The sequence below is a fragment of the Acartia tonsa genome, chromosome 2 (genome assembly GCF_053477335.1).
Source record: "Acartia tonsa isolate MP-2025a chromosome 2, ASM5347733v1, whole genome shotgun sequence".
Classification (NCBI taxonomy): Eukaryota; Metazoa; Arthropoda; class Copepoda; order Calanoida; family Acartiidae; genus Acartia; species Acartia tonsa.
Window position 1 is genome coordinate 18,321,692 of NC_137261.1, and position 17,129 is coordinate 18,338,820.

A 17,129-nucleotide genomic window follows, 5' to 3' on the forward strand; every position below is an offset into this window, starting at 1 on the left:
TATATGGAAGTGTTGGGATGGTTTTAAGCTATTTTTCTGCTTTCTGCACCCCTCGAATACAGAGCTTCTAGATAATTGAGCCGCAACCGCTAGTTTATCATTTTCAAGTAGTAAATATCTATCTTGGACCCACTTTTTTAGAATTTGCAGAGAGATTTGATATCAGTCCAAGGAAGGTTTAAGGGGAGGAGGAAGGTTTTTTACCCTTCCTAAAAGAAAAAACTCTACACAAAAAAAATTCCCTCCTAAGTAATGTATATAAAAGAAATTAAAGTAAGACAATGAAAATATATAAATATAATATTAAACACTTTAAAAGTTAATTCATTTTTGTTTTTGTAATAATTTCAAGATAGAGATTATAAAAATTATAAGAAAAATAATCCCAATAATATCATATAACCTTTGTTCTAAAGGTTAATTTGTATTTTTGTACATTCATTCCTTTATTTATTGTATGTTAATAAAAGAATAAACGGAAATTCCTAAGAACAAGAACATACTATCCTAAAAGCACAAAAATAATTTCATTACAGGGATGATTATGTCAAATAGAAGCAAAGCATTTTAAATAATTGGCAAAAAGGGCATACTTGAAGCTCTTTATAGTGACTAAAAAAAATAACGTCTAATTAGAATAGTTTATTATCTATAATACAAAGTAGTACGATGTCTGTCTGTCTACTCTTCAGGGTATATACATATTAGTTCTGTGGTGGTTTTAAGCTATTTTCTTGGAGGGTGAGACACCCCCACTCCCCCCCCCCCCCAAACGAAAATTTTCTCCTCCCCCAAATTCTTTTCTGGGGAAACTACTTCAAAAAAAATGGCAGCACCAGAAATATTTAAATTTTTTAAAAATTACTTAGTTGGGCAAAGCCCCTATAGGCTAGGGGCGAAGCCGCTAGTTCTAGTAAAAAGTAATTTGGGATTTTTAATTTATACCCTTTTTTAATGGAACTTAATTTAAAAACTCTTAGCAGCTGAATTCTAATATTTGGTGATTTTTTATATATTAAAATGTTTTGACGTATATATATATAGCTTTATGCTTAGTAATCAATTTACACAACACCAAATATCCATTAGATGCCTAGAAATTGGTGAATATTGAAAGCCTTTTTGTCGCAATATAAGACAATAAGTCACAGTTCTATCCATACATATATGTATAACAAGGATGACAACATACATAAAAGCGAAGCTCTGAAACGGTAGAACAAAAGGGCATTAACACTTGTATAGTGTCATAACTAAATAATCAGAATATAAATTTTTAAGAGTCGAAGCAGAATTGTAAGTAAATTTGTTGAATAATTGCTTGATACAGGATAATGTTTAATGATATACTTACATTTTTAGAACTTGATTATAGACTTGCTTTACTTATAATATTGTACTTTATTGTCCCAGGAATAATAATACCTAAAATCAGATCAATCGAATAATTAGATCATATAAAAATTATTTGTTAAAAAATTAAAAGAAAATCAACATGTTGAAAATGAACGTACGGACAATCTGGTAACGATTATAGAGTTGCTACGCTTTCTAAGTCGTACCTAACTACAACATGAATCATCATGGAAAGTTTGAATCGATATGACATTTCTTACAGGCCTAAATTAACGATAAAAGCTATCTGTCTCGGACGGACGGACAAACCGACCCTTATTATAGAAGCTTCGCTTTTAAAAACACATTAACAAGCATATAGGTATAGACAAGGATACAGTAATAGGACATTGCATGATAAATTATGTTTCACTAAATCACTAGTAAATAAAAATATGAACAGTTACCTTTAAAAATAATATCATTAACTGTAATATGTTGTATTATTGACTATGATTGAGAAAAATATTATAAGTTTTTGGGGACTAGTGGATTAAACATCTCATGTCCCTCTTCTTCCTGTATTATACCACATTTTCTAAGAGGACATCTATTGCAACCCCTTCAAGCTTTTCTAAAATTAGGGTCGGTCCGTCCGTTCGTCCGTCACAGACAGTTAGCTCTTTTCGTTAATTTAAACAGGTTAGAATTGTCCTATCGATTTTAAACTTTGCATACTGATTCCTGTAGTAGTAAATTACGATTTATCATAAGTTTATAATCATATCCAGAATGTCCGTACGTCCATTTTAAACATGTTGATTTTTAACTTTTTATAGCAAATTTCTACAGCATGATCCTCGAAAAAGTTATTTTAAGCATCTGCAGCCCATATTTCTCAATGAATTATCAAAAAATGTATATGTCCTTGTTCTCTGTAGATTTCCACATAAGCAGATATAAAAATATTTTTTTTACATCAATTAACAGCTGAGATTTTTAGAGCCAAAGTTTTGAAAAAGTGGCTGAGGAAAAAGTAACTTTTCAAGAAATTTTTTTTTAAAAAGTGAAATGACGTGTTTTCCTCATAATTTTAATACTTTTTATAAAACTTATATAAAGATGTTTCCAAGAAATTTATTTTATGCTGAAAGCACTTTTTTCACTTGCTCTAAAAGGCATTTTTAGATTAGTGTAAATTGCAAAAACACCCTTACAGAAAGAAATCCTATAAAAAATAGTAGCAAATTAAAAGTTTACATAAACAGAAATCAAACACTTTTTATTTTATTAAAATAAGTTAAAAAACAAAAAAGTTACAGCTACAAACTTTTATTAAACATTTAACAATTTAAATGATTTTTATGTGTGTTTAAGTAATTTGTATGAGTGGGCGGGAATTTAAGCACTAATCTTTCCGGTCGTAAGCATTAATTGGGGAGGGGTTTATTTAAGGTCATATTAATAAAGAGGAGATATTATAAGATTTGAGGGTAAATGGTTATGAGAAAAATGCATTTGATGAAATTTTGAAAAGTAATTCTTTATATGTAAAACTAACCTTTTTTTATGCAATAAAAAATGTATCAATTGTAAACTTGTTCTTCTTTCTTATTTGTTTTTTAACTGGTTGATAAAAAGTAATATACTAATAAAAAACTAAGAAATATTTAGCAATATCCAGTTTCTCAAGCACTTTTTCCAAACTTTGGCTTTAAAAATCTCGGCTGTTAATTGATGTAAAACAAATATTTTGATATCCTTTGATGTAGAAAATTATAGAGAACAAGTACATATGAATCTTTTAATATTTTATTGAGAAATATAGGCTGCAGATGCTTAAAAAAACTTTTTCGAGGGTCATGCTGTATATGATGTAATTATCCAATTGATCTGATTTGGGAATACTGATTCCTAGGACAACAAAGTAAAATGTTATAAGCGAAGCATCTCTCTATAATCAAGTCCTAAAAATGTAAGCATGTCCTTAATTAACATTCTGTATTTAGTCAGTTTTTCAACAAATTTACTTACAATTTTTTCGACTTTTTTTACATTTATGTTCTGACACTCTACAAGTGTTAATGTTCGTTTGACCTACCGTTTCAGAGATTCGCTTTTATGGATGTTGTCATTCTTGTTTTTATTTAGAATTATCAAATGTATGATTATTCATTGCTCCTGTACTGTTATGCAATAAAAAAAGACAATATTCTATATCATATCAAGTAATATAAAATTACCAGGGATTCAGGGACGGTTAATCTATAATACAAAGTAGAACGATGTCTGTATGTACCGAAAGATCTCGCTAACCTCTGAACTAATATGGTTCTCCTTTACATGGTAGCTTATCATAGATCTTGGGAAGGTTTATAACTATTTAGGGGGCAGGGTACCACCACCCTTCTAAGAGAAATCGCCAAAAACATAGAAATTGTCTTGAAGGGCGGCACCAGTATCATGGAAATATGAGGAAACATGAAGAAAACAGCTGATCGTAACATAGACAAATTATTAATCAAATTAGGTACTTAAAATATCTTTAAAATCATTTAAAGTGCCATTAGAGGCCTCTAGGGGCTTATCCAATTTAGATATAAATTATAAAGGTTTCCCTTGTTGCTAAGAGTTTAATATTCTGTTTTGTTTAATATTGAATACTAGAAACTGCCATTGGCTATTCCATTTGTCCCTGGAAAAAAATCACAATAATTTATGATAGAGAAAAAACAGATTTGTCTTTGTATGCAATATTAGAATAACAAGGATGACAATATGCATTAGAGCATTAGTATTACCTATTAAATAAATAAACATTCGTCAGATTTATAATCGATGGAAAAAATGTACTATACAACCAATTTTTCCCAGATATTTAAAGGTTTAGACACAAATCATTAAATTGATGTACAACCCCAATGATGATGCACAAAGTTACTCCTTCTGTAGATTACAATTAATAGTAGAAACTTTTAAACACTCAACTTAATGAACCAACCAATTTAAATACAATAAAAGTCCCAAAGGTTGTAAGCCAACAAATAAAAAAACGTTGACTTTGGGGATGAGTGTAATAAACAGCCCAATGTCTCCTGCTTCTCTGAGATTTGACAATATCTGTTAGAACAGAAGAACTAGTTACAGAGTAGCAACACCTTTCCAAATATATTACCTCGCTGTTTGTTATTACAATAATATGGAGATGAAAGAATAATGAATGTATCTTGTATTTTATTAAAAATACAAGGCATTTCTGTATTTGGTACATGTCATTTAGTCTCTATATACCGAGAGACAGCTTAATATATAAATCCTACACGTTAGATTTAAAGAATATAAAAAAAAAGAATAACAACATCCATAAAAAAGATAAGCTCTGAAACGTTAAGACAAATAAACATTAACACTTGTATAGTGTCAGAACTGAATAATCAAAATATAAATGTATAAGAGTCGAACCAAAATTGTAAGTAAATTTGTTGAAAAACTGCTTGATTCAGGATAATGTTTATGGACATACTTACATTTTTAGGACTTGATTATATAGTTGCTTCGCTTATAACATTATACTTTGTTGTCCCAGAAATTAGTATACCAAAAATCAAATCAATCGGATGATTAGATCACATGAAAATTTGTTGTTAAAAAAGTAAAAAAAATCAACATGTTTAAAATGGACGTACGAACATTCTGGTAACGATTATAGAGTTGCTACGCTTTCTAAATCGTACCTAACTACTACAGAAATCACCATGCAAAGTTTGAAATCCAAAGGACAATTCTAACATGCCTAAATTAACGAATAAAAGCTAACTATCTCGGACGGAAGGACCGACCCTAATTATAGAAAAGCTTCGCTTTTAAAAAGGATGACAACATCCATAAAAGATAAGCTCTGAAACGGTTAGACAAATGAACATTAACACTAATAGAGTGTCATAACTAAATAAGCAGGAATATCAATCCATAAGCCTAAACAAAAATGTAAGTAAATATGTTATAAAACTTCTTAAAATCAGATTGATGATGAATCAACTAAATTGTTAATTTAATTTTAATCCTTACATAGCAGAAAATTTAAAAATTGGCACACAACTATTTTTAGATTTTGTACATTTAGAACAAAGAAGAAATTTTACGTTCAATTTAGATATCTATCATTTTATTTATTACTAGCACCCCTGGAGACCTATAGGAGCACTTGAGGTGGTGGGGGATTAAATTGAACCCGCCACCCCCAATATTTTATTTAGTTTCACAAAAAAAGTTAAAAAAAATTAGTTTGGGGTTGAATTTATTTCTAGGGGCGAATTCTTTATGGAGGGTGGTGTTACTTTCCCCATAAATAGCTACAAACCTTCCCAGGACCTATAGTACAGACAGACAGACACATACAGATCCTGTAACTTTAATAAAAGAAATTTTCTTTTTCAGTTTTTCTAATAAAAAAAAACATAAATATAGGTGTAACTTCCTTATTCCCACTTTGGGCGACACCCCTAGGAAAAGGGACGAAATTAAATATTTGGATTTTTTCAAAACATTATTCCAAAAAATTACAAGCAAAGCAACTCTATATATATCTTTGACTTAGTTCCTTGCATTTTCATAAATTTTGTTATTAAGCAACCTTTTCAAAAAAATATAATTTTAAAAAAAATCCTTTGTTTGCATTGTTTAGCTTCGCTTTTATGTACGTTAATAATTTTGTTTTAATATTTTGTTATTTGATTCTCTGCAGTCGCAGACCAAATTAACTCAATATTATTATATAAACTATTTGATATGAAAAGCAAAGCTAAATAGTCTTCTTTGGTTCAATGTTTATTATGCATTAGCCTGTGTCAAAATACTAACCTGGCCCATTTACAATTACAAAACCAGCGACCTTGGCTCAATATGTTGCGCATCTGCTCGTGGTCGGGAAGGTGATACGTTCGAATCTCGGCCCGTCATTGCGTCATAACTAGAGACGTTAAAAATGGTTCCTACTTCAGCTGTGTAAAATGAGTTAAATTTAAAGTATGAGAAGGGGTAATTACTTGGCCCAAAACAGGAAGACGGTGAAAGTCGCTCAATGTGACGTCATGAAAATGAGGTATTATCTTTTTTTTAGGGGTTTTCTTTCCCACTCCTCCTCTCCTCATCCCTCATTTTTTTGTGACGTCAGAATTTTTTCGATCGACTTTATTTATTATCTTATAACATGGACTTCACTTATTGGTCAGTTTGTTCATCCAGTGGGAGAGGATGGGGTGATTATTAAAAGAGATTATCGCTGTCACATAATTCACATGCCAATATTCAAATGATATAGTTGATACAAGGACGAACGTCCTATGATATAATTTTTTTTTATCTCAAGCCTAAGATCTCGACACATTACAAACTGTCCCAATTTTGTATAACTTTTGCGGAACAAGTTCCATTTACGTCATATTTTTCTTTCCCGAAAAAGGGAAGAGGGAAAGAAAAAAAAGGGAAGGGGGGAAGAAAAAAGAGATGGGAGAAAAGCGGGTTTTCCCCATCTCTTTTGAAGAGATTTTCTTCCCCCCTTCTCTTTTTCGGGAAAAAAAATATGACGTAACTAGAACATGTTCCGCAAAAGTTATACAAAATTGGGACAATTTGTAATGTGTCTAAGATCTCAATAATTACTGAACCGATTGAGATCTCTATTTTAAGAAGGCTTCGTTTAGGCTATTATATCTTCAGATTTAAGTCTTGGTATGGTTTTAAGCTATTTGTTTACCTTCTCTTTTCTCCAGAGTCGCTGGATGCTAGGAGTAGCTATTAATAAGCCATTAAAAAGAAACAAAAAAAACTGTGCTTTAGTCTAAATTGGACAGTGTTAATGTAACTTATACATATTCTATTCAGAAAATATAAATTGATATGCCTACCTTAATCAGAAATTTATGGATAAGCTTTATCGCGAATATTATCCTTATATAAACGTAACAGGATGATTGTCTTATGTGTGTAGCATAAGAGTAAAACACTAGAGGGAGAAAGGGTTAAATAACTGTATCTCCCCATCGCAACCGCCTTGTGCAACCTTTCTATTGGGTCATTGAAAATCAACCAATTGTGTCGCTTATATTAACACAGCCAAGTAGCAGAAAATAATTAAGAAGCAGACGAAAGAGGTCTTTGAAAAAGAAATGGAGGTAGTTGTCTGTATATACATATATTCTATTGTGTAGCAAAGGATAAGGTAACCATTGAACCGAAATGGTAAAGCTTTACAGTGAAGCTTCTTATATGTCCAGGAAACATTTAAATAGATATGTATTAACATAAGCATACAAAATAATAATATCAATATACATATTTACATAATTTTATGCATGGTTTGGTACTTTCATAACCTGGGTTTATCACTATTTTTGGGTACCAACATCCTCCCAAGAGAAATCACCCATATAAAATTAAAAAGGAACCTCTAGGCCCTTTGAAGATAGGGTGGAAATGTTGACCGCTTACCCCTTTAGAAATGTATAAAAAGATTGGGTTATAGTCCCTTTCGTGACAACGCCTCTTAATTGATTTTTCGTAGTATTTTCACATGAGCTTTTCTCGTGTCTCTAAACCCTGCGGGGCAATCACCTAACCTATCAAAAGCTACTGTGAAAAGCGTCATATCTACTAATTGAGATCAATTTCCAATACAATGTATATATTCCCGTGTCCATGAAAAATTTCCATAAAATAGTCTATCCTGCATTTATAAGGGCAAAAAGAACTAGTGCTATGCAGTCTAGAAGATAGTAGTAAAAACTAGCTTTATTAATAGGCAACTGTTTGTTGAAAAAAAGACATGCCAAGCTGCTTTTGTTACTTTATCGGTTTGGTATGATAATGTATCAATTGTTTTTTTTTTTAAAACTATCTATTTTATATACAGGAAATCTATAGTTATCTGAAATAAGCAGAAAAAGACAGTACATACAGACAGACAAAGTGAGGGATCCTAAGCTTTGAACGTGCTTTGCCTGTAAAAGTGTTTAAGTTTCAGCTAAAATTGAAGAAGCTTGTGGCAAAATAGAATATTATGTAAAAAGTCAAATTATCTTTATTAAAAACTAGCGTCTGATGCGCCCCTAGCATTTAGGGGATCTATATTTCAAGGGATAAGGAAGGCAGAAAATAGCCTAAAACCATAACAAGGCTTTTTTTAAATAAAAATATAGAAGCCTAAAAACCATCTCAGGACCTATAAGAAACTTCACTGCAAAGGAAAACCATATCTGTTCAGCGGTTAGCGAGATCCTTTTCTACAGACATAAACGTTATATAGGACACTGATTTAATACTTTAATCTAGCTGGGCTTTCTTAACTTATCCTAATAAACGAATTTCATCTAGGAATCCTTAAAGCATCATTCATCTTTGCATGGAAACAATGTGTAATTTTGTACAGTTTACTTTTCAATTTTTAAAAAAATTTGAGCGTAGCTTTTCTATGATTAGGATCGGTCTGTGCATCCGTCCGTAAGTGTGTAACGGTTAGCTCTTTACATGAATTTAGTCATGGTAGAACTTTTCAAACTTTACAGTTAGGGACGATTTAGAAGGCGTAGCAACTCTAATAGTTAAAAGAAAGCTCATTTCAAAGTAACTGATTTTTACCTTTTTTAAACTTTAGAGATGAGGATAATATAAGATGTTTGAGGCATGGTCGTTTCTCTTTTGCTTTTAGGAAAAAATAAATTGGGTGCTTTGCGCGCCATTTTATTCCCCAAACTTGAATTAACTCCGCCAACCTGGATATTTTTTGCAGCCTAACCCCCCCCCCCCTACTAAACAAAAGAAATAAAAGCTTTGACGTCTTTTGGCAGGGGAGTTGAAGTTAAATATCTTAGACAATTTTATATATGAAACTATCACACATTCAACTGATTAAAATTAGGAAGAATTATAAAATATAAATATAATATTTATCCTATTATATAATGTAGTTAGGTTTTTTTGTCTGAATCTTAAGATCTCAATAACTACTGAACTGATTGGGTTCTCAATATTAGATAAGCTTCATATAGGTCTTGTGATGTTTTTAGGCAATTTAATTTTAGACATTTAGAAGTTTTGGGATAGTTTTAAGCTATTTTTCTAGCCTCTTTAAAAACAGGGACCATAGAAGCTAGGGATGCAACTGCTAATTTATTTATATTACATTTAAGTTTCGCTATTCATAAACAACTAATTCTTGTTACTTCATTTTTAGAGAAAATATTAAAAATCGAGTGCACATTTATTTTTATTTTGTAAATTCAGCAAATTTTAAAAGGCTTTGTTTGTTCTGGGTATAAAAAGTGATTGGGTGATAGAATCGTCAGCCAGTTGTTAAACTCAGTTCGGCTCATCATGAGAACTTTAAATATTCTCATCCTCCTTATTGGTAATTATTTTCGAAACCGATTAATATCCGCTGGATTGGAACCGGTTAAAAGCTTTATGGAAAAATCATGTATACATCGTAATAATTATTTAATTAAAAAATTACAATATTAATACCAGTTTTATTAGCCCGAGCATTCAGCCTCTTGGGGCTAACAAATCTTGTTTTAATTTTACAATTTTTACTTTTAATATCCGCAGAAAGCTGTCTATGATAAACAACTATTATCATATTATTTTCAAAATGGATACAAAAAACGTGGATATAGAATTCATTGACAAGGGAAAATTCAGGCTCCCAAAATGAACCTCATTTATTGGCCAGTTTGTTCATCACGTAGTAGGGAGAGGGGATGGGCTAGAAAAGGTGATTGGAATGTTTTGTTATTTTAGCCAGCTGAGAGTATCACTTTAATAGAGCACATGAAAATCTGGTGCAACATCCAAGTGATTATAAATCGATTTTTATCAAGGATATTGGGATGTGTAATAAAAAGATATAACTAAGTAGCACTAGCCACTAATATATTATTTTATTATTTTTTTACCTATTTCTTTGTCAATCTTGTTACATATAAATTTTTAATTACTTAAACTTCATATTTTTCAAGTTTAAACTTTAATTAAAGTAAATTTTAGTATATTCTTCAAAAAGTAAAGTATAAAATAACACAAATAGAACTTTTCTCTAGAGGCTATGTGCAAAACCATTAGTTCTAAATCAAGTATTTAGTAGATACATTCACAATTTTCATATGTTTGATAATTAATATTGCTAATTACTTTTTCAGGAGCTGTGGCCTGTGAGCCTTTCTTCCATAGCGGAAGAGAACATGTATTCTACTATAAGGTAAAATTTTAATTTAGTACAGCATCAAACTACAGACAATTTTCACAAATAATTAATGAATAACATAAGATTAATACCAGTTTTGTTAGCCAGGGCCCTTGGCCCCGCAGGTCTAACAAAACTGTTTTTTTTTATTTCCATGGAATGCAGTCTATAATACAATGTGATAAATAACTATTACAAATACAGTCATTCTCTAAGTAGTAGTTATATACATAATTGAAATAGTAGTAGGGTGTTTGTTTCTCTATCTAAATGAAAATTTGTGTAACTTAGCCATATTTATTGGATTTTAAATGTTTCTTTGCTAAATACATTAGATATAATTTCGAATAGTTCTATGATATAGGATTTCAATCTGGGAAAGGGGTAAGATGTATGTGTGTCTGTATAAAATATTGCGCATCTTGACTGTTTCTTTTTACAATTTCTTGAGTTTGATTGTCTGTGCACAAATTGACAGTATTTTTTCTTCAATATCATGTTTGAAACTAAACAGACATTTTAATAAACTTAATCATGATAAGGTTTTTCTGTTTAGGGTAAGATGATGACTGGTATTCCTGAACTGGATGCCCATTACTCTGGCCTCACCATGGAGGCCAAGCTGTACTTCCAATCCCTTGGATCCCAGCAATATAGACTTGCTGTAAGTATTTATTTTGCATATTGTAGATTACCTTACATGTTTATGTTATAATATCTTTCTAAATACCAGGGTTTCGGATTCGGATCTGGATCCGGATCCGGATCCGCAAGGATCTGCATATTTTCGAGTCCAAGGATCCAGATCCGGATCCGCAAAAAAATGCGGATCCGGATCCTTGAACTCAAAAAAATGCGGAAAAAATGGAAAAATCTACCTAAATTTATATAAAATGTCAGACATTCTCTTGATGAGAGCCAATCTTTAAGGTTTAGGGTCAGACTTGAAAATTAAAAGTATTTTTGACTTCAAATTAAAGAATAAATATTTTTGAAAAGTTTGGTGATTTTATTTTTATTGTCAAGGATCCGGAACCGGATCCGGTAGGATCCGGATCCGGATCTGGATCGGGATCCGGATCCTTACTGACCAAATTTTGAGGATCCGGATCCGCAAAAAATCAATGCGGATCCGAAACCCTGCTAAATACCTCTTTTATACATGCTTGATAAACTTTATTTTCTTTCTTAGATGGAGAACATTAAGTACAACAAATTTAATGAAAGACTTTCTGAAGACAAATCTGAAAACTGGAGACAACTGCAAACTCCTGAACCTGCTCAAGTTCCTGATGAGCACCAGACATACCTTGAGTACCCTATTGAGTTCTCGATGCAAGATGGAGAAATTAGAGGTATCAAGGTCTCCGAAAGGGAACCTGTTTGGTCTGTCAACCTGAAAAAGTCTTTGATCTCCTTGATCAAAGTTCAACTTCCTTCCAATTTTGACATCAAAAGCAACATTGTCAGAGGACCCACCTCTTTCCCCAGAGTTTGGGAGGTTATGGAGTCTGGACTTGATGGCAAGTGTGAGAACACTTACCAAACTGTTGAAATTCCCGAGTCTGAGCTTCCTGAACTTGTTGAGGCTAAGTACATTGACAGAGAAAGATGCCAAAACAGAAAGATCTTCCAGGTTATGAAGACCAGAAATGTCAACAAGTGCTCTGAGAGAACTGCCTACCAAGTCAACCAACCTGGCCAGACTCTTTGTCCTACTGGTAACTGTGATAACATGTGGCAGAGAACCTCCATGACCAGATATATTGCTTGTGGATCTTCTGAACAAGATATGGAGCTTGAGGTTATTGTCAATGAGGCTGAACTTCACCAAAACCTGAGAGCTTTCAACACAGAATCTCTGGTTTCTGGTGTTAAGCAAGTTCTTAAGGTTGAAGAGGTCAGAAGTGAGCTCTCTTCTCTTCCCCAGATTCCCTCTCCCAGAACTATTGAAGGTTTGTTTTATGAGTATCCCCTTGCTAATGGCAAGACCTCTAAGAGCTACAGAGATCAGCAAAAAAAGCTGAGAGAAATGCCTGTTACCTCTGACTTTCTTTCTGCATTGAGCAACAGGGAAGAACATTCCATTCTTGCCAAGCTGTCTCCATCTACTCTGAAGCAAAGAATTGTTGAACATCTGGAAAAGCTGTCCCAAGATCTGGAAGAGGTTGAACATTTTGGAAAGAAGCAAGTTTCTGTCAATGTTTTGGCTGTCTCTAAAATCTTCTCTCTCCTTGGAACTGAAGACATGAAGTCCTTGTATGAACAGGTTAAGCAACACTCTGCCAATGAACAACAAAGAGAAGTCATGACTCACCTTGTTCAAGAGATTGCTGTCATTACTGGAACCAGTCCTGCCATTGTTTTCACCAGACACCTTATTGAATCTGGAGAGCTGAATCTTTACAGAATTGTAATGACTATTTCTATGCTGCCTCACTATGTCAGAACCCCGACCATTGAACTCATTAACCAAATCTTTGAGCTAATTAAGTCCCCTGTTGTTCACCAACATGAATCCAGCAAGATGAATGCTATGCTTGCTTTCAGTACCATTGTCAACAGAGCTTGCATTGACCGCAGTAGGTTTGAGAGATTCCCTGTCTTTGTCTATGGTGAATTCTGCACCTCCAAGAATACTGAAATAACTACTAAATACATTCCTTATCTAGTTGAACAACTGAAGTCTGCTAGATCTACAAATGAGAGAGCTGCTGCTATCTTGTCTCTGGGATCTCTAGGTCATGAGTCTGCTATTCAAATTCTGATTCCTTACGTTGAAGGAAGAGACAATACTACTCCCATGGAACAAAGACTGGCAATTTATTCTCTCCATCATCTTGGTGAAGAGCGTAGATCTGAGGTTCTGAACATCTATTCTTCTCTGGTATTCAACCCCACTGAAGACAGAGACACTAGAATTGCTGCCTTCAACCAAATGCTCACCCTTGAACCCTCTGCTGTTGTCTTCCAGAAGTTAGCTACCTCTACCTGGTTCGAAAAAGATACTGAATTCCACAAGTTTGTTTATGCTACTCTTAAGAGCCTGAGTGAGATTGAAGAGACTGAACAGTCTAATACTCATACACCTCTTTACAAAAACTCCCACATGGCAAGACAAGTTATCCACATGGCTAAGGCTATTCCTACTGGATTCTCTTACAATTTTAACTACTTTGGATCTGAATGGCTGAAGTCTCTGGAAGTTGGCTACCAAGTTCACTATGCTCACACTTCTTCTGAAAGAATCCAACAAGTCTATAGCAAAGTTGAATACTTCTTGCAACAACTGAAATTTACTCCTCTTGAATTCTGTACCTTCTGGACTGGAAATAACTTTGCCAAGGAAGTCAGTGAAGTTTTCAACTCTGTTGAGAAGAAGTTTAGCTCTGAATGGGAAGAAATTATTTCCATGCTTTCTCTGAAGGATCAAACTAAGGATGAAACACATTTCCAATCTGGAATCTGGGCCAGACTCTTTGATGATGTTCAAATTATGCATTTTGTTAACACTGATAATTTCAGACCCATAGTTGAAAGGGTTAAGAAGGTTATTGAGAGCCCCATAGAACTGAAGAAGCAAATGTGTGGAAAGACTCCTCTCAACTTTGTCAAGGTCAACAACTGGGCTCCTACTGAGGTTGTCATTCCCTCTGATATGGGCTTCCCCATCATTATTGAACTGCACATGCCTGGAGTTCTGTCTGTTCAAGGTGAACTCAATGTTGAGTGCTCTGGAGTTGTCCCCTCTGTTTCCCTGGAGGTCACAACCAAGGGATCCTCTGCTTTAACTGGCTATGTTGGAACAATTTGTCCCTTCACCATGGACATGATTGCTACTGGAGTTGAAGAACAATTTAACTTTAACTACCCTGTCAAGATGACTACCCATTATAACAATGGTAAGTTGAACATGGTCTTTGCCCATAACAGCAACACAAACTCATCCACCCAGGAAATTGACATGATGACATACAGTGTCAAACCCTTCTCCACTATCAAGCCCATTGTTTATGTTGATGGTCTCCCATTGACTGGCAACAAGTACACTAAGACCATTGAATCTGAGGATAAGCGCAAGACTCTTACTCTGCCTATTCCTTATGCTGAATCCCTTGGTCTTGATCTTAAGCTGAAGATGGAAACTGAAACAAATGCTTTTGGTCTCCAAGGCCTCTTTGATTATGCCTCCCTGTATAACTACAACCCCATCAATGCTTTAATGTTCAGCTGGACCAGCAGTGCTATGACTCAGAGTGGAAGAGCCTCTTGCAGGCATCATGAGATGCAGTTTGTATACAACCCTAGTAGATCTCAAACCACTGAAGTTGAGTTTGATCTTACTTTTGCTCTTGCCCTGAAGTCCAAGACTGAAGAACCCAAGATTGTTCAGATCACCAATCAACAACAACTGCAAATTGAAACTGTTCAACTTCAACACTCCAAGCCTGAGCATCAAAAGATCCAGCAAGCTTTCCAGAAGCTTATCGTAGAAGAAGGATTTGGTTTCAACATTGATGTTGACCTTGCTTTTAGAGGAGGTAGGTCTAAGAGTTATACTTATTCCCTGAGTGCTACTCATGGTATTAGACAACTGAGTCAAAAGTGGAACCTTCACCTTGAGTCTCCCCACTCTATGGATATCTGTGTTGATGGTGAATTCACTATGCCTGAAATCTCCCTTAGAGAAGAACAATCCTCCAAGGTTGAGGTCTTTTACAAGAACACTATTGAATTTGGCAAGAGCTGTGAAGAGCATAAGATGGAAGTTACTGGAACCACTGGTGTCTCCAGAGATCAGTCTAAGAAGAGCAGAACTTCTGAGGAATCTATAAAGTGTGAAAAGTATACCAAGAAGTTTAACAAGCTCAGAGATGAGCTGAAATCTCTGTCTGAAGGATCTGCTGAATATAAGAAGGTCAAGGAACAGCTTTTGAAGGTACATGACAAGAAGGAGAGATATTGTGAGGAGAAGTCTGAACAAGAAAGAACTCTAGATGAAGTCAAGTTTGAAATTACCTACACTCCCATGCCTGAGTATGTCAGACAGTATGTTAGGTATGCTGACCTTATTGTTAAGGGTGCCTTTGCTCCCTATATGACTAACTACAAATCAAGCCAAACCCAGAGAAGAGTTGAGGTTGAACTTAACTTTGAGAAGGAAAATAATGCCTTTGACATGACTCTTACTACTGAAGAAGAAGAAATCAAGTACAAGGGTATCCGTGTTCCTGAACAGATCAGAAGTCTGGTCCCAATGTTTGCTTCCTACACTCCTTCTGAGCAATTTATGTCCTATGTTATGGGATCTGAACTATATCCCAAGTGCAGAGTTGGAGCTGGCATTGTCCATTCCTTTGACAAGAAGTCCTATCACTATGAACTTGATGACTGCTATCATGTCCTGTCTGCTGAGACTGAGCAAGGATCTGAGTATGCTGTCCTTGCTAAGGAACAAAATGGAAGAAAGGAACTTAAGTTCTTCATTTCTGGATCTAAGCTTACTATTGAGCCCAGTGAGCAATACACTGAATCTAGAAAGGAGTATGAAATTGAGTTTGATGGAGAAAAGATTGATCTGGAGAGAAGTGGCATGAAGGTGCTCAGAACTAGAGGTCAAGGACACTACTATAAGCTGTGGAGGTAAAAGAACTTACAATATTATTCAAATTTTGCAAATATTAGATAATAATTTATCATAATAATTCATTTTATAAAAAAAAATCTTATATCAAATTATGTAAATCTTAGATAAAAATGAAAAGTGTATAATATTAACCTTTTAAGATCTGTTGATGATGTCATTGTTGTTGAGACTCCCTTCAGCAGAGTTGTTTACGATGGAGAGACTATTGAGCTTGAAAACACCAGAATGACCCACTCTGAACTGAGAGGTCTTTGTGGAAACCCCAACATGGATAAGCGTGATGAAACTGTTACTGCCCAAGGATGTGTTGCCAAGTCTATCTACACTGCTGCTATCTCTTACAGAGTTCAAGACAGAACTTGTTCTACTTTGTCTCAGTACAAGCAACATATTTATCAGCAACAACAACAACAGCAATGCAAGACCATCAAGTCCCAACAGCAACAACAAAAGAAGACTGTTCATTTGACCCAGCTTGCTCTGAAGGAAACTGAAGAATGTAGCCAGATGAGACACGCTCTTATCCAGCAAGGCAACACCATCTGCATCTCCCAGGTCCCTGTTGTCCAATGTGGTAATGGATGTGATGCTAGAACCAGCCTTGAAAAGGTTGTTCCCTTCACCTGTCTGCCCACCAACAGACCTAGAGTTATTCGACTTTATGAAGAGAAGGTCAGACGCGGAGAACTTCTTCCTGAGCTTAGAAATATGGAGAACACCTTTAAATCTGAAATGGATATTCCTACTTCCTGTGCCCTACCCGGAATTTTAAAGTTTAGTAACTAGTTTTATAGTTCAATCTTAAATATTGTTTAATTTTTATCAAAATTTATGCTACAAATTTTATCAAATAAAAGTTTTTAGGTTAAATTAAGTATTATGAATTAAGAATATTATGTTTATTTTCAA

At 34.1% G+C, this 17,129-nt stretch overlaps 1 protein-coding gene across 1 annotated transcript; it reads left to right on the top strand.

Moving 5' to 3' along the window:
• Positions 1-9,630: 9,630 nt before the first annotated feature.
• Positions 9,631-17,090, top strand: LOC145306040 (vitellogenin-like). The gene is made up of 5 exons (XM_080147973.1): positions 9,631-9,739; positions 10,530-10,588; positions 11,130-11,237; positions 11,766-16,216; positions 16,361-17,090. Exons 1-5 carry the CDS (start codon positions 9,706-9,708, stop codon positions 17,004-17,006), a joined length of 5,298 nt encoding a protein of 1,765 aa, XP_080004099.1. The 5' UTR covers positions 9,631-9,705; the 3' UTR covers positions 17,007-17,090.
• The last annotated feature ends 39 nt before the right edge of the window (positions 17,091-17,129 follow it).